Raw genomic sequence first — 22333 nt, forward strand, 5'->3', positions numbered from 1 at the left:
GCCCCTCAGTGAACTTCATGGTCAGGCAAACAGCTTTTCCCAACGAATAGACATAGTGAGGGAAAACAGTCAAAGAGATAGCATTTTTATTGTGAGCCATAAAACATAAGTAAATACTGAGGAACTGACTCAGCTACTGCTTGGATTTGGCCAGTGCCATCTGATGAATTTTGACATGCCTTTACTTTTGTCATGAAATTTTAAGCAAAGAGTATATCTTAAGGCTAAGTAGTATTACAATTCATTATGTAGGTAAACCATCCGACAATGAAAATCATAATTCTTCTTGGACTCATAGGAGCTACATCATCAGCCCCGGTAAGTGGTTCATGGTGCTTTCAATTTCATCATGCAAACCTATGATACAATTCCTTCCTTCACCATTTCTCCTTTATTTTATTTTATTTTTTAGCTTATCTCACAGCGTCTGTTGTCTGCTAGCAACAGTCACGAGGTGAGTTTAAGCACTTTAAGCATTCTCCTGTATTCTGTAAGTGAAAACACACTGGGAAGAGATAAAAGCATGCGTACAGCCCGCGAGGTCTTAAATATTTCCAAACAGTTGTTTTGTCTACCAGGTGGCTTGTAAAAGGGTGTTTGTCCTCCCTGTGTAATTGTTAACTTCCCCAAACACAGACACGGTTATCATCAGCCAATAGTACCTAATGTGGGTATTAAATGTAGATGAATAAACATAAAATATCCACACTACCAGGAGAAGCTGACACTGGGCAATCTCATTGATAGTAGGGATGGCTGTTAAACCCAACCCTTGTTTTCAACTCTAACCTCTTATCACTGTAATTCAATGCAGACTTAGTAGGGGAAATGTGACCCTTCAAACTGGAAGCTGACCAAGCAGCGCTGACTTGTGTTCTGTCTGTGGAAAACATTTCAGAATGCATAGTCATCTGCTTTCCATGTTGTCTCTCCTTTTCTAGTTGCTCCTGAATCTTAATAATGGTCAGCTTTTGCCACTGCAATTTCAGGTACTGCTATGTAAATATTCAGTTCAATGGGGATATATTTCTAATGAGCATTTCTTACAGAATGATATGAAAACAAAATGCATCCATTTATATTTGTTTAAAAAATGGTATGTGCCAAGTAGTAACTGTGATGATTTTTGTGATGGTTAACTGTTTTAAACAAGCCACATCATACAAACAAAAGGATTAGGGAAGAAAAAAAAACTTTTTAAATCTAGTAACACTGTATTCCACACTTCTCATCATTTGAAAAAAAAATCACAATTTGTGGCATTTACAAGCAGTTAGAATGCTGTCTTCTCATAAACCTTGAAATATGAAAATTGTTTACATTTTGTCCTTCTTACTCAGGGTTGATTTGAAGTTCTTTTTTTTTTTTTTTAAATACAAAAGAGTAATATTTCCTTTCTGTCTTTGTTTCTCACAGGGTGCATTTAACTCTTGGATTCCTCCCTTCCCTGGGTTTCTGCAGCAACAGCAGCCGCAGCAGCAGGCTCAGGTCTCAGGACGCCCACAGTTCCCACTCTCTGCACTAGAGAGCTTTGCTGGGCTGTTCCCAAATCAGATACCTTTCTCAAGACAAGTTGGGTTTGTCCAAGGCCAGGCTGCTCAACCAGAACTCTCACAGCCACAGACACCACCACAAACTCAACAGGGTGCTAACCTTGTAAGTCAGGCTTCTTGCATAGTGCTGGTCTAAGACAGAACATAAAAGTAACTGTGAATTAGCTTTGAAATATGATAGGAGTCTTACTAAGTTTTCTCTTTATGCTGTTTCAACAACCACTGAAAACATTTCCATATATTTTCCTATTTCAACAAAGAAAATAAAAACATTAAAACGAATTGCCCTAAAATATAGTCAGTGATCAGGAGTTAAGACAACATACGGATGCATGTTAATGTAGAAGATAAATGTTGACAGAGTATTGCTAATGCAAATGATATATGGGAAGCCATCTCTAGGGAGAGCAGATTAAGAATTGTAGGTAACAAGTTGAGAACGATTTGCTTATATAACTTTGTGGGTATTCTTTTCTTCAGATGTCCTATGTGGTTCCCTTCAAAGTGCCTCAAGATCAAACAGGGGTAAGTGAAAAGATTGCCTTGACCAAGGCTCACTGCCCTCTCCATGGCACTGGGTCTCCAGTACCAGGGATTTATTTCAATGCTGTGCTACCCACCACCTTCTAGAGACACCATTAGTCCCGGCATCTGCTGATGCTGTGCTTACTCGGTTCTTTACAAAAAGGCATCTAAAAGGGACTCTAGGACCCTTGAATGCCTATGTCATCACTAGGCCACAGTAAATGAGTCCAGTAAGGCCCACAGCTTGTCTTCTCTGTATTTAAATGCCAACACTGGGGAACAACTAAAGAGTAACAACATGAGCTGGCTCTTTACCTTCCCAAATTTTGTTTCTTAGGATTTTCCATTTATATCTGATGTGTATGTATAAATAACACATATTACTATCATAATATTTATTACCATAAGTAACACTAACACACATTATTGGTCTGTTATAACATTCCACTGGAAACTTTCCCCATCTCTTATATGCAGCATTTGTGACTTGACTCCACATTATAATTAAATGAATATTTCCCTTCAGTAAGAAAAATTAAATTGATATTAACTAATAAATTCATTATGCAAACATAGATAACCCTGATGAGACTAGGCTAATTAATCGTATAATACCTCGGGTTCAAAGGAACAGGGCTATATATAAATTGTTATTCACATGAAGCTCACTGACATGTTCAAACAAATATAATTATGCAATTAAGTTTCACTCCCACCACCATTACATAATAACACAGTTCTAGACATTGTCTCACTGTATACCATAAGTATGTAAAGAGTCAGATAATGTGACGAATACAATTACTTCACTTTAAGAACCAGGAAAACATAGTTTTAATAAGATTAAGTATCTTAATGCAGTGAAATCAATAGCTTTTAGAATTCAGCCCTTTACCCCCCTTTTAACCACTAATCCAGTAGCTCTCGATGCTGGCTTTGACTCTCTGCATCAAGAGCTTTGTGGGCTATTTTGAAAATTACAAATGCCTAAGCCTTACCTTAAGCCTAAAATATCAAAACCGAACTTGGTCTGACAAACATTGTTAGGTTTCTGAAGGCCTAATGCTTGATTTCTACTCTAGACCAAGACTGAAAACCTCTTACTCAAATCGCATTCATTCCGGAAACATGGTTATGATCATCTTTATCTAATGTTATATCTAATACAATCATTTGATGATACAAAACATAAGAGAGTATTTAAACATGTATTCAGCTACCATGTTCCTGATTTTTCCATACATTCTTTACATACAAGCACATAGAGACTTTTAACTGTAAGCCAATATATGACACTATGGGTGGTGGTTATCTTTTCCTGGTTTTCCTCCAATATTCTAAAATTCATAGAGGATTTTACATTTTTTATGTCTGTGAGTGTTCTACCTGTGTGTATGCATGTACACCCTGTGCAAGCAGCACCGGAAGAAGTCAGAAGAGGGCACTGGGATGCCTTCAAACTGGAGTTCCCGATGGTTGTGAGCTACCACATGTGTCCTGGCCACCAAGCCCAGGTCCTCCACGGGAGCAGCTACTGCTCTTAATCTCTGAGTCCTCTCCATTGCCCACAAATGATCTTAATAAAATGGAAATCATTGAATATTTAGTTTAATTTCTTTTTTATTTACTATAGCAGAACTTCTAATATCATGTTCTGTAGAATGATGATTCTCAAAAATTACAAGAAAACTACTGCATAATCTGTTTTGCCCTAAGATGTTTACATGTTAACCTACGTAGAGCATTTCCAAGATGCTGTTTATTGAAAGAACTCATGCTTTCTTCACTTAGTTGAACCTACTATATCCTAACTTGTCTGTCTGTGTATCCTTACAAAGGAGTCCTGTATCATGCTGGGTTCAAGTTGTTTCTCAAGTTGACAAACACTGTAAAAGTGCTGTGCATGGTACAACTTATGTTTGGAATGGCAGCTCATACCTGTAATAGCACCTTTAAAACACTGACATTGAAAGAATCGAAAGTATTGTGCCTCCTGATCTAACGGACTTGCGTACTTCTTTTTTGTGTGTTTTTTATTTATGTTACTTCTTGTGCACCTCTATGTTCACGAACAGATGCTTCAGTCCTATCCGGTGTACATGCTCCTGCCCTGGGAGCAGCCTCAACAGGCAGTCACACCATCCCCCCAGCAAACAGGGCAGCAGCTATTTGAGGAACAGGTAAGATGAGGGTTTGGTCTTAATCTGTGGTTCAATTTCAGAATGAGAAAAGAATAACCGAGAATGTTTGGTGCATGCTCTCAACTGCTTGACCTCACAGGAGAGGACACGGTGTCTCTCCTAGTTGAATGCCTGTAGACGAATGTGGCCATGCACTAAGCCTAGGAATTACAGGGAATGGAGTCAGCAAATTATTCTACTAAGACCAGGTACAAACCTGCTTTTGTTTGGTTGGTTTGCTTCTGAATTTGATTTTTCTCACATTCAGAGTCTGCAAACATTCATCATTTTTATATGAATACATTTATGTGCTTGTTATTAAAATACCAAAGTATGAAGGATTGCAATGAAAAATATTTGTGGTCACTAGAACTTGAGCAATAATTTGATAACCTTATGTTCAATTTTGTAAGTATAGCATAAGTTTTGAGAATTTTCATGTCAATTCAGATCTCTTATGATATGGTGTTTAGAGATATCTTGAGATTAAGTGATAATTTTTTGCCAACTAAAATATGTGGACTTTCAAAAAACAGCTAGCTGATGTAAAAGATGTGTAATTTTAAGTAACAATTTCTTAGAAATTTATGACAAAAATCATCATAATCTAATGCCTTCTTCAAAAATCTGACAGATACCATTCTATAATCAGTTTGGATACATACCACAGCAAGCAGAACCTGTGAGTAAATGCATGATTTTGATTTCTAAGAATATGTTTGGAATTACTTGCTTCTCTATTAAACACAAGGATATCTTTCATATAAAAAGTAGCAGGAAAACACTTTTTTTTTTTTATGGATGAAGTCAGGATTACCCACACATTGATATGAGAACAGAAAAAAAAAAAATAGATTTGTTACATGAGCAAGAATTGCGCTGGGTGGTTTGCGAAGGAGAACTCAAGCAGTACTCAGCCCTGGAAAAGGTATGCTAAGTGGGCAGGTCTGAGTGTCTTGGAGATTCTTAAAGAGACAGCAGATCATAGAACAAGTCTGAGGCTGTAACTGGGGGGCAAGTCAGTAGTGGGAGCCAGGATGTGGGGCCACCTGTGCTTGGCCTCTTCCACCCCTCCTCAGATAACGTTATAAAGCCTCATCTTTCAAAATCCATCATGTTCAGAAACACCCATCCGTGAGGTCAATGTTCTACAGCCTGAAGCCGAACCAAGCTTTAGAACAGCACTCTACCGCCCAGGACCGCTTTTCTCTTTCTCAAACCTAAACTCTCGGGAAGTTGAAGAGGGCTTGGATGCTTTGGTTGGCAGAAGAAAACAACAACAACAACAACAAAAAAAAAAAAAAAAAACGTGTAATAACCCATCGCTGACTTAGACACCTTTAACTTTCTGCTTCTTCAGGAGGTACGAGGAGGACAGCAGCACTTGGCTTTTGACACCTTTGTAGGCACAGCGCCCGAAACTTCTGGGATGGTGAGATTCCATGCTAACCTTTTGCAGCAACTGGAAATCGCCTAGTGAGAACTTAGGTCTTCCAGTAGTATCCATTTTAATGCAAACGCTGTTATACCAACAATTGTTGATCTTCCCCTTGTAATCTTTGCTAGTCAAAATCTAAATCATTCAGTTCCTCAAATATTTGCTGAGAATCTTTTCCCTGAAACTCTTCTGCACACCTTGTATAAAAGCTGAGGGCTGTTGGCAGTTGATGATAGCCTGGAGGAGAGTCATTTTCCCATGGTGATGTAGTCACTGATGATTAATGCATGCATTAATGGATGATCAATAGCAATGTGTATAAAAACAATAATTGAATGCAGTGGGTATATTAAAAAAAAAAAGAGCAGGGAGGAGGAGAAGGAGGAAGAGGACCAGAAGTTGGGAAGATGTGGTAGGAAACTCCAAAGGAAGTTAGAATGGAAAATGTGGTGTGCTTATAATCCTAGCACATTGCATACAGGTATGATGTTCTCAAAGGATAAATTAAAAAGCAGTTATTAATATGCAACCATATTTGTGAAACATAATCACGAGCCTTCTAAGCTAGCTTATGAACTAAAGAAAACTAATAAGGACACACATTGTTGGATGTGATGCCCGTTTGTGCCTCTCCCTCCTTCTGCTTCATATTCTTCCCAGTTTTAATCATCTACTTGAAACTGTAAAGATTTTGTCCTGCTCTTGCTTTCTCCAGCCAGCAGAAGGAGGTCTGCTTTATTCACAAAGAGAACCAATCACCTTTAAGCATGATAATGCAGGAGTTTTCATGCCATCAACTTCACCAAAACCCAGCACTGACAATTTTTTCACTTCTGAAATAGATCCGACTAATGCCCCAGTACTTCCAGAACAGAAGGTAAAGTGAACAAAGATTCATTTTATGAAATATATTGTTGTCTATGATCTAAGTGAGAACTTAATTTATAGGGCCAGACATTGCAATAAACATACAAGTAAAATAATACATGGCCTTAATCTGGATAAAACAGCAATTGTTTTAAACCAATGTGTCAGAGTATAATCTGACTTTAAGTTAACACAAGCTCTTTGTAATGTTCTTTCTCACTAGGCCAAGACTGATAGCTTAAGAGAACCATAAGACACTGTTTAAATCATTCGGAAGTTTGGGTAGGTATTTTTACCAAAGTCAGGCCTCAAATGCCATGATATTTCTTAACAGAAAACTTAATCAGAAAATTAATGAAGAATTATTAGCATAATGATTATAGAGAAAAAAGTTAGTCTTTATATTTATATGCAAAGACCATACCAGTTATGAGATTTCCCTGTGTTTTAAAAATCAAATTTAACTTTTAAAGTCAACTCCCTATATTATAAACTTGATATGAGTCAGATAAATATTGAATAGATTATTTCTATATAAAAAGATGGCATGCTCTTTACATAGTTCCTTCTCTCAAGTCATCTTTTCTCATCACAAGCTAAACATTGTGATAATGTCAATATTCCATTGTCTGTTTTAAAGAAGGTCTTAAAATAATAAGAGTTCCTTAGTAAGGAGGTAGGGCTGTCTCTGATGTGAACTCAGCAGCGGGCTCTTTGATCCTCTCCCCCTGAGGGGTGCAGCCTTGCCAGGCCGGTCTTTATGAGACCTGATAGACTAAGGTCAGATGGAAGGGGAGGAGGATCTCCTCTATCAGGGGACTAGGGGAGGTGCATAGAGAGAGAAGAGAGAATGAGGGTGGGACTGGGAGGAGATGGAGGGGCTACAGCAGGGATAAAAAGTAAATAAATTGTAATAAATAAATAAATATTTTTTAAAAAAATTTAAAAAGTTATGGGCAGATGGCAATAGTGGGGAACTCCCTCTTTCAGTGGACTAGGGGAAGGGAATGAGGGGAAGAGGGAGAAAAGGTGGGACTGGGGAGAGTTGATGGAGGGGACTTCAACTGGGATATATAATGAATAAATTGCAAAGAAAAAAATAAAACAAAAAATTGTATAATGACAGGGCAATTTCAAAATGAATTAATTATGTACTAAATATAACCATGGTTAATTGTCTAAATGAACTTGGTTGGCTTCTGAAGCTATATTATTAGTTTATTAGAAAGGTATCCTTGAAATTTACTACAAATAAAAACACACGTAAAAAAGAGGCTTGCGACCTACTTAAAGAGCAAGCTAAAAGATAAAGTGTTACAGATTTCTTATGTCTATTCGGACAATTCCTTCTATGAGAGAAGCAAAACCAGGCGGTCTTCGAACTAAAATAGTCTATATGAACACAGTCAGCAATGACGCGTATCAATACTTCTTCAGAAAATTCCCTCACTGGTGCGCTGTTTGTATCACCCAAATCAATTCAATTTATTGTATCAAAATCCCATAGCTGCTTCAGTACAGACTGTGTGTACTTTGGTCAGTGTAAAGCAGCCAGTGAGATGTTTCTGTTTCTTTGTTAAGCAATTTTCAAAATAGCTAGGAAATTTTTTCAAAGGAAAATAGTAGTACTGAAGTGCTGTTCTTTCTTACTTTCAGGGAAGAAGATGTAATGGTACCTTGGCTGTCTTTTAAAGATTATTATTTTCTTCTACCCTAATAGAAATTTGTGTGGTAATATGGAACATCTTCATTAGTCTCATTTTTACTTATTAAAATATTATTTTCTTCATGTCACAAAAAAATAACGCATCATGTAATATGTCTTATCCTTTATAAGGCTCTCTTGGTTTTGTCCCAAAGATTTTGTAATTATATAATCTGGAAAATAACAAACACTAAAAACAAAGAACATAAAGCATGTTTAACTGAAAGACCATGCCTTCCTAAAGCATGTTGTACCAAGTGGAAACTTGATCACAATGAAAAGCGAGCAAACACACACAGGCACATGTGTGTGCAAGTGCGGGCACATACACACACACACACACACACACACACACAAGCTCATGATGGCAAATTAATTGATAACCGTATTAATAAAGGATGTCTATAAAATTGTATCATTCTAGATAATAAATATGTACTAATCAATAGATTTGTGAGGAGTGTGGTGATTGGTATTAATGAGATAAACCATGTGTCTTACTTCTCTCAAGTCAGTATCTTATTATTTTTTTCCCAGGTTCATTTTGTCAGCTTGCTTATAATTAATTCTCCATGAAAATGAGACTTGTTTGTTTTATTTTGTTCTGTTCTGTTTTGCTTTGATTGTTTTTAGACAGGGTCTCACGTGAGTCTCACCTTTGACTGTCCTGTATCTTAGTAGATAGACTAGGCTGGCCTGGGACTCATAGAAATCTACTTGTCCCTGCCTGTAAGTGCTGGAATTAAAGGTGTAACACCACCCCCTGGTCGTCCAAAATGGTTTTGAAACAGATATTGACTGTGTGTGCTCTGAGTGTACCACAGCTACATAGAAAGATGGGAGCCACATTCCAAAGGACAAAAGGAGGATGCATGCTTGTTTGGGGAGATGGCAGCTACAGATGCTGGGACATAGATTTTGGATTTCCCCTCATTTGGGTTTGAATCTTCAAGATGTCACTTTAAACCCGAGCCTGTATCCTCAGTTGTAAATAGGACAGAACGAGAAAGGAATTCCTGAAAGTACTTCTTGAAATAACACACAAGTACTCAGGAGTTTTTTTCCCTTTCACCAAAAAACTTTCAACTTGTTCTCTCAACTCCAGACCCTCAGTAAAAATTATCAGAAAATGGGAAATTTGGCACTTGATATGGCTTACATGTTTGTTGGTAGTTGTGTGTGAATCTGCATACATTAAAGGAAAAATGAATGTGTGTGTATATTAACGTATATAATGATGTCTAAATAAATTTGGTGTTCTAGGTTCCACAGTGAATCACATTCTGTGGGATCTTAGCTATTTCTACACTTGGTCTACAGAAGAGCAACCCAGTAATCATCTGCAGTGCCTTCAGTTTATTTCGTGTTTTTGAAATTAAGGAATGTAAGTCTCTGTGCTTGACTGAGCTCTTAACATCACACATGACAAACAGTGAGAAGTATAATAAAACTCAGCTGCTCTGCAGCAGAGGATCAGGTTAACCCTACCCCCACATACAGACAAAGACAAATATACATGCAAAGAATGTTTACACTTTATTGAAGAACATTAAAATTTGAATTTTGTAACAAACTATAGAAATGTCCCCTGAAAGGGGGGAGCAGCCTTACCAGGACACAGAGGAAGACAATGCAGCCACTCCTGATGAGACCTGATAGGCTAGGATCAGAAGGAAGGAGAGGAAGACCTCCCCTATCAGTGGACTTGGGGAGGGGCATGCATGAAGAATGGGGAGAGAGGGTGGGATTGGGAGGGGAGGAAGGAGAGACTTATGGAAGATACAAAGTGAATAAACTGTAATTAATAAAAACTAAAATTTAAAAAAAGAAAAAAAAAGAGGATCAGGTTCCCAAATTTCCAACCAACCATCCAGAAAATCATTTTTTAAGTTTGCATGATGTAACTCAAATCAAGCACTGAAAATACAACCTAGAACACACTATACCAAGTACCCAATTTTTAAAGAAAATTTGGAAGAAGGATGCCCAGAGACTGGAGAAGAAAAGGAAGTTTAACATAACTTCTCTGTTTAGGAAAAGGCAGAGAAGAATTTAGAAAACTAGAGGAATCAAGTGTAACTCTGTATCAGCTCAAGGGCTAATGCTGAGGTCTTTGATTCACTTGGACTTTAGTTTTGTGCAGGGTGATAAGTATGAATCTATTTGCATTCTTCAAATGTAGACATCCAGTTAGACCAACACCATTTGCTGAAAATACTTTCTTTTTTCCATTGTATGGTATTGGCTTCCTTATCAAAAATCAGCTCTCCATAGGTGTGTGGGTTTGATTCCATTAATCAACCTGTATGGGTCTTTTGTCTGTCTGTCTGTCTGTTTGTTTTTTAATCACTTTACACTCCCATCTTTACCCAGTCCTTCCCTCAGGTCCCCCTTCCCCTATTGCCCTGTCTATTTCTTTTTGATTAATTAATCTATTTTTTATTAATTATAATTTATTCACTTTGTATCCCAGCTGTAGCCCCTCCCTAATTCTCTCCCTCCTTTTTCTCCTCCCTTGCCCCTCCCCCAATCCACTGATAGGGGTGGTCCTCCTCCCCTTCCATCTGAAGCTAGCTTATCAATCCTCATTCAGAAAGGCAATAGGGATAGACTTCAGGAGAGGGAGAAAACATGGAACAGGACAGGAGACTACCACAGAGGGCTTCTGAAAGACTCTGCTCAGTAGGTTATCAGAGCAGATGCTGAGGCTCATGCCAAATTTTGGGCAGAGTGCAGAGAATCCTACGAAAAAGGGGGGGGGGATGAAAGACCTGGAGGGGACAGTTGCTCCACAAGGAGAGCAACAGAACCAAAAAATCTGGGCAAAGGGGTCTTTTCTAAGACTGATGCTCCAACCAAGGACCATGCATGGACATAATCTGTGCCAGAAAAACCCTGCACAGATGTAGCCCATGGTACCTCAGTATCCAAGTGGGTTCCCTAGTAAGGAGAGCAGGGACTGTCTCTGACATGAACTCAGTGGCTGGCTCTTTGATCACCTTCCCCTAAAGGGGGTAGGCAGCCTTACCAGGCCAGAGAGGAAGACAATATAGCCAGTCTCCTGTCTATTTCTTTTCAGAGAATGGAAGAGGCCTTAATGGGTACCAACCCACCCTGGCACCTCAAGGTTCAGAAAGACTAAGCACATCCTCTCCTACTGAGGCCAGACATGGTAGCCCAGCTAGAGGAAAGAAATCCAAAGGCATGGCACAGAATCAAAGACAGGCCCTGCTCCCACTGTTAGGAGACCCACACCGTGGCAGTGCCACACATCTGTTAAACACATGTAGAGGGTCTCAATCCAGACCTTGCAAGCTCTTTGGTTGGTGGTTCAATCTTGATACCCATGGGCCCAGGTTAGTTTAGCCTGTGGATCTTCTTGTGGTGTCCTTGAACCCTCCAAATCCTTCAATCCCTCCTCCCACTCTTCCACAAAACTCCCCTAGCTTGGCCTATTGTTTGGTTGTGGGTCTCTGCATCTGTTTCCATCAGGAGCTGGAGGAAGCCTCTAAAAAGACAGTTATGCTAGCTTCCTGTCTGCAAGCATAGCAGAATATCTGTTTTAATGCCAATACCTTGAAGTTTTTATTACTATTGTTCTGTAGTAGAGCTTGATATCAGAGATGCTGAAACCTCCAGAAGTTCTCTATTTACAGACAATGTGATAGTATACATAAGTAACCCCCAAAATTCTATCAGAGAACTCCTACAGCCGATAAACACCTTCAGCAACCTGACTAGATAAAAAATTAACAACAACAATAATAACAATACCAGTATCCCTCCTTTATACAAGCAACACATGGGCTGAGAAAGAAATCAGGAAAACAACACCCTTCATAATAGACACAAATAATATGAAATATTATTATTTTAACTCTATTTTGTAACTCTAACCACGCAAGTGAAAGACCTGTATGAGAAAAACTTCAAGTCTCTGAAGAAAAGAAAATGAAGAAGACAACAGAAGATGGAAAGATCTCCCATGCTTGTGGATCAGTAGGATTAACAAAGTAAGATTGGCCGTTTTACCAAAAGCAATCTACAAAATCAAAGCAATCCCCAACAAAATCCTAACACAACTCTTTGCAGAACTAAAGAGACCCATTCTCAACATCACATGGAAAAATTGCAAAATCCCAGGACAGCTGAAACAGTCCCACGCACTAAGAGAACTGTTGGGATCCTTAAGCATGCAACTTTAAGGCCAGCCCTAAGAAATCTGACAAACTTGTTATCTGTGAGGCTACCTGCATGACCACCCACTGACCACCGGAAACTACCTGCACATGCTCTGGGTCGCCTTATAAGAGAACTCGAAGCTCCTGCTCCTCCTCCTCGTCCTCCTCCTCCTCCTCCTCCCCCCTCCTCGTCTTCCTCCTCCTCCTCCTCCTCCTCCTCCTCCTCCTCCCCCTCCTCCTTCCTCCTCCTCCTCCTCCCCCCTCCTCATCTTCCTCCTCCTCCTCCCTCCTTCTCCTCCTCCTCCTCCCTCCTCCTCCTCCTCCCTCCTCCTCCTCCCTCCTTCTCTTCCTCCTCCTCCTCCCTCCTCTTCCTCCCTCCTCCTCCTCCCTCCTTCTCCTTCTCCTCCTCCCTCTTCCTCCTCCTCCCTCTTTCTCTCCTGCTTTGTCCAAAGACAGTCTCTGCGACCCCTTCCCCTTCACCCTAATAAACCGCTCGCGTGCCGTGATTTGTGAACCTGCTGTGTAACTCTTCTGCACAATTCTAGCAAGAACTTTAGCTGTTTTTAACACAGAACTTTAGCTGTTTTTAACACAGAACTTTAGCTGTTTTTAACACACTGTTTTTAACAACAAGTGTCTTGTTGTTGTCCAGGCTTCCTTTCCCCACCAGCTCTGGCACTACTGGCCCCACAATCACAAATGGCTGAGAGTGGAAGAGGCTTCTGGCAGCTCTGAGAGCAAAGAGAGGAGCAGACTCTGGAGAGATAGGCGTCCATGCAACAGCTCATTTAATGGGAGAAACAAACACTATTTAAAATTTGGGGATTGGGTAGGAATTATTGGGGTGAGGGTACTTCACTGACCAGGGCCAGCACACTGAGAGGTCTCATTTGCATAAGGAGGAATTCTTGGAGCTGCCAGACATGACCAAATAAGGAGAGCAGAAGTTTCACCTGGCTACCAGGCAACTTGGGGGCAAAGGTGGTGGTGGGACATGTCTGGACCCACTCTTGTTCCAGCCTTCTTTTTGCAGTCCTCAGGCTCCCGTGCCCCACATAGTGATTTTGCAGTTTTATGTCTATGTTAATTTAATGCCTAATGGACATGTGGGTGTCTTCTGCTTTAAGAGTTATTACTTCTATGCGTTTTCACATTCTTGTCAACACCTTAATACATTTATTGTAGTTGTTTCTGTTTATATCTCCTGACTTCAATGTTTAGAACTTCTGTGGGTCTTTTCCACCAATTGCTTTTGCTTTAAGCATTATATTCCCTATTTCTTTCATATATCTCTGTAGTTTTGTTTGTCTGAAAGCTGCCCCCTGACTTTGTAAATGGCAAACAAAATTCTGAATTCTGTCTTTTTCCTCTAGAGTATCCATCTGCATTGATCTAGTACATGGCTGATTCAGGGTTTATTTGTTAGCAGTTATTTCTTTTACTTAAACATTTAGCATACCCAATAACAATTAGTGAAAATAGAGGCCCTGAACTTGAAGGAGAGCAGGGAGGAGAATCTGGAAAGTTTTGAAGAAAAAAAGGAGAAGGGAGAAACGTTGTAATTAAATTATAATCTCAAAAGTGAACAAAAAATAGCATAAGATGTGATGGGTCTCAACATCACATTTTCATACATAGTCTAGTTTTGTATAGGTCTCTCCGTGATTCACCACACACAGAGACTTCTGACTTCCTCACTGTTTATCTCTCCCCTGTCTAGGAGCCTTTGTTCCACTTTCTTTTTCTTGCTATTATTTACTTATTTATTTCTAAGTTTTAAATTAAGATACAATTGCATCATTCCTCTCACTCTTCCCTTACACCTCCTATGTACAGCCCGCAATCTTACAATCTTTCTCAATTTGATAGGGTCTTCTCTTCTTTAACCATTGTTGTTACATATATATAATATACATAAATTATATAAGTATATAATATATAATGTTTATTATTTTATTACTTTATATTTATTATTTTATGATTTTATAATACATACAATATATTATATATTATATATGTATACATAATATATATGTATATATATTACATATACATATATATGTGTGTGTATGCATGTGTGTATAAATAAATAAATAAAACCTGTTGAGTGTGTTCAGTGTTGCTTTTATGTATACGTTTCCAAAGCTGATCACTTTGTCTTAAATAAGTAATCAGGGACTCATTCTTCCTCTCTTCCCAATTGTTCATTGCCTGTTCATTGACTTCATTAGGAGTGGACCCTGAGAGATTTCTCATCTACATTACAATGTCAACTGTTTATTGGAATTGTTCAGCCCTTGTTTAGCAGCCACGTTGTTGAAATTTCTTTCCTTCCTGTTGTGTACTTGTCTATATATTTATTTCAGTCTTACCCAAAGTTACAATAAAAAATAAAATAAATTCTTTCAGTATGGTCTTGAAAGGGTTAGACTAACTTTGTAACCTATATGTCTTCTAAAGCCTATAGTTTTGAGTTTTAGGTCCAGGTTAAGCTAAAGCCTCTTAGTACCTTTCCAGAGAGTGAAGGAATGTGACCCTATCTGTGAGGACAGATATAAAAAAAGGGCAAGCAAGCAATGACCTTCACTCAGCAAAAGAAGGACCAGACCCTTGTCCTTGAGATAGCGTTTCTTAGCAACGAACCTAGACTTCTTCTGAGTAGCTTTTGATCTCCGGCCAAGAGCCTGCAGCCCTAATCTTCAAGGATGAGCTAACCACCCCCACCTTAAAGTGCAGCTGCATCCACACTTGGCAGTACTGGCCAAGCTTGAGCACCTAAGACTAACCAATTATCTTACTTTATAGCTTCCTCATCCAATCCTAAATTGCCAAAACTAAAACTTCAAATTTCCCGCAATTTTTCTTTTAAAAACCTAAAGGCATTTGTCTCCCGGTGCCACTCTTTGCTGACCAGCAGGGGTGACCCCGTTGTACAATGGTTAATAAACCTCTTGCTTTTGCAACGAGTCTTGGTCTGAGGGAGTTTCTGGGAAGGGCACGATTGAACTCCTGAGCTGTGAGACCCCAGGTCTTACAGTCTTTACAGCCTGTCTGCTGGGTCAATAAAGGGTGACTATGAAACTTTCCTAATTAGAAGGTCTCTTAAGTGCCAAATCTTTCTCTAAACCAGTGGTTTCCATAGAAATCTCTGGTCAGCATTTCAGCCTTCCAGTTCTAAATTCCCTTGGGCGTCTCTAGTCCTTGCCTTACTCGTGCATACTTCAGGATCAACCAAGAATTTGAGAGCACAGTACACACCTGGACCATCACCTCAGAGTTTCCCTCACTGACAGAATTTTCTACACAGCCCCAGCCTGGAATTTCCACCTCTGATATCTCAGACTGCTGTGGCTGTGATTTCCTCATTGAAGCCTCCCTGCCCCTACTCCTGAGCATGAGTAATGTCAGTACAGAAAAAGAAAGAACAGTATGGATAGTAAGCTTTTGGCAAGTATTAATTTCTATGAGTTTTTCCTAAACCTCTATGTTTTTCTATTTTTTTTCTTTTTTGATATATCTACATTATCAAATATATATTTATATGCTCTCTTCTTGCCCACAGGCACAAATGCAGACAGAAAATTTTATTAATAATAAACAAATAAATATTAAAAAAGGAAAATGTAAGATTTTTACACTTAAAACTTCTGATTCTAGTTAATCTACATAATTAGAAGATCATGTTGGCCTCACAGCATTTAAGGCAACTTTACGAAATGCTTGCACACTAAGCACTGACCAATATCAAATTATACAGTGACGAATGTATTATCTATGTACTCAGTCCCAAACACATGCACTCTGAAGAACCTTATGGGATAAAGTGTGAAATACCCTTACTTTAGGAAACTAGTGGGCTTAGAGAGGTAAGAGGATAAGTCTGGAAAGCTGTGTAACTTGAGGTCAGTGTTAGTTAATCCCTAACCACGATACAAGGAACATGAAATGAATTAAGGAATCATCTACCAAATGAATAATAACCAGGTTCCTGAAATCTCAAAATCTGTTCTTTTAAAATAGTATCCTATTTAAAGGTTACATTTAGGTTTATTTGACAAAAATATTAATATATTGTAAAGACATTATTTCCATTTTAAATATTTTAAGTGGATTTAAAAACATGACAGACACATTTGACTAAAACAGGAAATCTTTGAAATAACAATATTTTTAATTGGATAGTTAAGAAGGCAAATAGTAACTCTATACTTTCAAGCTACAGCAAATATGTAAACTTAAAATAAAATTTAATATTATACCAAATACATGTTCATGTTTTATTGCTTGGGAGAATTAGTAAATAGCTTATGTCTGGGCCTTTGCCATTAAATTATAAAATTATTAAAATCACTAAAGATTCATTGATCATCATATGCCAGAAACTGTGCACAACAAGGAGTGAAGGAAGACATCGTCTTTGCCTCCACGGAGCTGCAGTCATTTGGACAGAAGAAAAAACAACACTGGACTGCGTGTGTGAAATGAGTGAAGAAGAGCCAACACCACAGAGATCACAGAAGGAGAAGTATACACTGCGGTGGCATCACTAAATGAAAAGGACTGTCTCATTTTGGCCAAGTTTTAAATTTAAAAGTAGTATTTAAAATAAAAATCATTTTCATTATTTCTATTAATTCTTAATTAATGCATTTACTTATTTTACTTTTACTTACTACTTATTTATTGGGTTTAGCTTTGTGTAAACTGTGACATATATTTTTGTGTTTGCATAGGATTCCTGTGTGTCTCCACATCTAGATGTATTTTTTTTTTTGCAATTTTTCCTGGGCTCTTTTTCTTCTGTTTGTTTTGTCATTATCCAATGATTTATCTTATTTTATTTTATTAATATTTTAGAGGCTTGTTTGTTTTCTAGGACACCACAAGAAGACCTACCGACTAAACTAACCTGGGCCCATGGGTATCAAGACTGAACCACCAACCAAAGAGCTTCCAAGGTCTGGATTGAGACCCTCTACATGTGTTTAACAGATGTGTGGCACTGCCACGGTGTGGGTCTCCTAACAGTGGGAGCAGGGCCTGTCTTTGATTCTGGGCCATGCCTTTGGATTTCTTTCCTCTAGTTGGGCTACCTTGTCTGGTCTCAGTAGGAGAGGATGTGCTTAGTCCTTCTGAACCTTGAGGTGCCAGGGTGGGTTGGTACCTGTTAAGGCCCCTTCCATTCTCTGAAAAGAAATAGACAGGAGACTGGCTGCATTGTCTTCCTCTGTGGCCTGGTAAGGCTGCCTGGCCCCCTCAGGGGGAGGTGATCAAAGAGCCAGCCACTGAGTTCATGGCAGAGGCTGCCCCTCTTCTCCTTACTAGGAAATCCATTTGGATACTGAGGTACCATGGGCTACATCTGTGCAGGCTTTCTAGGTTATCTCTACGAATGGTCCTTGGTTGTCTTTTTGCCCAGATTTTTTGGTTCTGTTGCTCTCCTTATGGAGCTCCTTTCTCCTCCATGTCTTTCATCTTCCCATTTTTTTCATGATTCCCTACACTCTGCCCAAAGTTTGGTTATGAGTTTCAGCAAATGCTTTGATACTCTGCTGAATAGTCTTTCAGAGGCCATTTGTGATAGACTCCTTTCCTGTTCCCTGTTTTCTCCTTCTTCCAATTTCTATCCCATTTGTCTTTCTGAGTGAGAATTGATCATCTTACTCAGGGTCCTCCTTCTTGCGTAGCTTCTTTAGGTGTACAGATTTTAGTATGTTTATTCTATATGTTTATCCTATATTATATATGTATTATATATTATATATGTATCCTATATTATATTATATTATATTATATTATATTATATTATATTGCCACATAGAAGTGAGTATATACCATGTGTGTCTTTCTGCTTCTGGGATATCTCACTGATCTTTTAACATTGTTCAAATACACAGATCAATGATCTCTATTCATCCAAATGTAGCGCTCATTACTACATCCTTTTCGCACTCAGCTCACAGAAGCCTTTGGCACTGTGTTTTTTTGTTTGTTTGTTTTTGTTTCTTTTTTTGTAGTGCTTTCTTTTATGCTTTTTCTTGTAAATCATCAAATGCTCTCAACTTCTCTCTTGGTTCCCTTTATTTTCTTCAACCTTGGGGGAAATTTCAAGGACTCCGTTTGAGTCCTCTCTTGCTCAATTGTTTTTCTCCCTGTCCTTCATTTGGTCCCTTAAATATGATCAGTGCTGTTTACTTGCTTGACCTTTGGGCCAGTTGTCCAGCATCTATGTATTATATCTCCACTGATGTGTGAAGTCAACTCTCCAGACCCTACAAGAAAGAAGGAGGATAATCTCCAAACACATCTTGCTACTAAGCTAGTATTCTACTTGTTTCCTTTCTGCTTCACTAAACAGTGCTGTGATGTTCCTAGTGGCTTGAGAGATAAAAACCCAAGTTCTCAAGCTTGCCTCTTTCCTCCAGTACTCCATTAGAAAAACTGTAAGACCCAGGTAGCAATATCTCCCAAATCTACTGCTGTTTCCTAATGTCCCCACCACCTGCCCTTCCAAACAACCTTGTCTGAAGCCTGGACAATCCCAGTGGTTCTCCAGGTCGTTTGCATTTACACTATCATTTTTCAGGCACTCTTCACAAATTTACCTAAGAGCAGTTAATTTGTCTGACTCTTCTCTTCTTTAGAATCCTTCAATATCTTCCTGGGTGCACTTAGAATTCCTTCCACACACCTCACAAGTACCTACCATTTTGGAGCAACTTTGGTCTCCGTTCCCTTTGTCTGCATTTCTCTTCCTCTCATTGTGCACCAGCTTGGGTGGCTTGTTGCTTTCTTGAGCTAACTAGCAAGTTCTTACTCCTTCTCCAGGTAAGTCCCATTTCATTGTCTACATTCCTGTTGAACCATTCCCTCTTCTGCAACACTTACTTTCAGAAACTACCTTTCCTTCACTGGTCTTTGTTTCAATTTTTATTATTTTTTTCATGACATCACTGCACGATTTTTGAAACTTAAATAAGAAAACAAGGTCCCTGTTTGGGAGGCTCCATTAGAAACACATTAAACATACAAATACTCATTTTGTGAATGGTTATTTAGACTGTGAATTTGGGGTGTGGCTTCTCATATCACCCTACAGTACTATGGATTTTTCTGGAAGGAATGTTCCCTGGAGCTCTGCACATCTATGAGATATTTATCCTCTACAGTTCAGATTAAACTTGTCCACAGGGCCTTTGCTAGTTCAGGTGGGCAGAACTAGTACCTTTGTCTTTTTTGTCCCTATAATGAGGCTCAGGGACCACCAGGAAAGAGGAGACAGGAAGATTAAGAATATTAGAGAAAATATCTTCATTTTCTCTATAAGGATCAGCACATGATCTGCATAAAAAGTGTAGAGGTGGACTTCTATATCTAGTTATATATAAATATATGTAAGTTTCCAAGTGTAAAACTACCTATGTTCTCAGTGATATGCTCAGTGCCTGTAAATGAGTGGATGTCAAGGCTAACAGTGTGGGTCCCAGATCCCCAGTCTCCAGGTCTCAACCCTTTACCCATTTCATGGCCTGTGTAGTTAGGCATGTGGTAGCTTCATCTACATTGGACACGAAATTGCCATTTTCCCACCATTGTCATTCATTATATTAAGTATCACTATTATTTTCATAGTACTTTCTTTGTGGTAGGTTTCATAAGCAACCCAGAAACACTTTAATACATATAAGTAAACACACATAGTTCGTGAGCAGGTACTACACCATTTTGTTTTATTAAGGGATGCAGGCATCTGAGATCCTGTTGTGTCTTGGGAAATGGTAGGATCTCTCTTTTTGCCCCATACAATGTCAGAATTGGAAGTGAATAAAACCAAAGTTCTAATATGAGACTTAAGAGAATGGATAAGAGGAAAGAGGCAGAGAGACAGAGAGACAGAGAGAGAGAGAGAGAGAGAGAGAGACAGACAGACAGACATACAGAGAAGAGAGAGTGAGAGGGAGAGAGAGAGAGAGAGAGAGAGAGAGAGAGAGAGAGAGAGAGAGAGAGCACATTACTTGAAACTTTCCTGGTTCATAATAGCCATAACAGCATAATAGTCCTGGGCTCCATCCATGATTCTGGGCCTTCTGTTGTTCTTCCATGCTGGCCGTTCTTCAGTCCTACAGTGGCCTCCAATATGTCAGTAATAGGTTTCAGAAGTGATCCCTATGAAATCAATTTACTATAGCATTGGTTCTCTTGATGTCCTAGTGTAATAGGCTTTAATAAAGGAATCATTATCCAAGTGCTTAAGGAAACTGTAATCCCTAAAAATAACCAAGGAAGACATACATTCCCCCTCTCAAATCTAGCTAAGTTGTTCACTAGGCTGACCTTGATTTTCAGCCAGGATGAGCATGGAGGATGACAGTGTTTCCATAATTGGTGCAAAGGGTCTTATCTGTGAACAAATTTATTGCAGTGGGAGAAATACAATCTTAGTGTAAAGAGAATTTTTCTAATTTCCTGATAATTAACCAAGGAGACAAAGGCAGCTGTTCTGACACAATGAAAGGCAGCCATTGTGACACAATGAAAGGAGGGATTTTGTTGGATGGCTGTTTGGCTGTTGTCTTATTTTGCAAGGTAGTTTTTTTTTTTATACCTGGCATCTTTCCCTCCTTTAGGGCATTACTTTTCAAGTGTTCATCATGATATTAGTAGGAAGTGACAGTGAACAGGACAAACTGTCTTTGTATACAGTATTGCTGTAGAAAAAACAAAAACCAAAACCAAACCAAACAAAAAAAACACTTGCACACAAAAGTCCTTAGGAACTCCAGTGTCTAATGTATGAATGATGATACTTGTGAATTGTATTCAGACCAACACTTTATTTTACGACATGGTATTTTCTGGGCCCTAGAGTTCTTATAGCAGAAAATTGGTAGCCAGGAAAACTGTCAACATTTAAATACTGATTTTGAGAATTTCATTTTGTGAGAGAATCAACCTTTTATCACCTTCCACATGGTGGATATATTACAGAGCTGTGAAAACACTCCTCTCTTTTTGAAAACTGAGATCAGTCACTGTACATGTAAGTACTGGAGAGCAGCTGAACTAACGACATATTCCAACATTATAAGTAGGATATGGAAAGCCAGGTAGACTGCTCTACTAGAAAGTGTAGCAGGGTCAGACTTATAAAAGACAGAAATAAAATACTGTGGGAGAAAGTCAATGTGAAGAATTTTTTTTTTTTGAGAAATGGAGTTTTTTGTTTGTTTGTTTGTTTGTTTGTTTTTTCAGGAAGATCATAGCATTTGACTTGATTCTTAAAAGAATAACTTGAGTCTCCATACTGAAACAGAGGACTGTATACTTCCTGAGGAGAATTCACCATGTCAAAGGCACAGTGATGGAGCCTGGTTTCAGAAATGGTAATGCCTGGGTTTTCTGAATATGGGAGTCAAGAAGCAGCAGAAGGTTTTGAAAAGGAGCTTAGGGTTAGTATGTGGAAGGACTTGGGGGCATGATTGGGGTAAATGGAGTTCACATTTTAGGCAATAAGGAACTTTCAATGATGACTGAGCATATCAGAAATGAGATTCAGTTTGTGCTTTGGAAATAAACCTGGAGGTGCTTCGGCAGCAACCTGACACATTAACAGCTACTAGTCACCTTAAAAGCCAGAATGATTTTTCTCCCTGAAATAAAGGAAAAAGAAATAGATTTAACTAGACCCTGATTCAGAATATATTTTAATGTCAGTGCTAGTGAAAGAAAAGCAGAGGAGTCCAGTAGGTATGGCTTTGCATTTCTGCTGTGTTCTAGATCTATGAGCATCTAAAATCCACTGGATTTCTATAAACCTTAGTTTCTCCAAATGAGGAAGAGCTTTGGGAATATTTACTGTGGTGGTGATTTGAAAGCTCTTGTAG

The 22333-nt window shown here is 38.8% G+C and overlaps 1 protein-coding gene across 1 annotated transcript; it reads left to right on the forward strand.

Moving 5' to 3' along the window:
* Positions 1-267: 267 nt before the first annotated feature.
* On the forward strand, positions 268-6816 carry Odam (odontogenic, ameloblast associated). The gene is made up of 10 exons (XM_021629131.1): positions 268-318; positions 413-454; positions 942-989; positions 1417-1656; positions 2034-2078; positions 4154-4258; positions 4893-4940; positions 5619-5690; positions 6412-6573; positions 6787-6816. The coding sequence occupies exons 1-10, from the start codon at positions 268-270 to the stop codon at positions 6814-6816; spliced, it is 843 nt and encodes a 280-aa protein (XP_021484806.1).
* Positions 6817-22333: the final 15517 nt, after the last annotated feature.

This window comes from Meriones unguiculatus, chromosome 3, assembly GCF_030254825.1.
Source record: "Meriones unguiculatus strain TT.TT164.6M chromosome 3, Bangor_MerUng_6.1, whole genome shotgun sequence".
Taxonomy (NCBI): Eukaryota; Metazoa; Chordata; class Mammalia; order Rodentia; family Muridae; genus Meriones; species Meriones unguiculatus.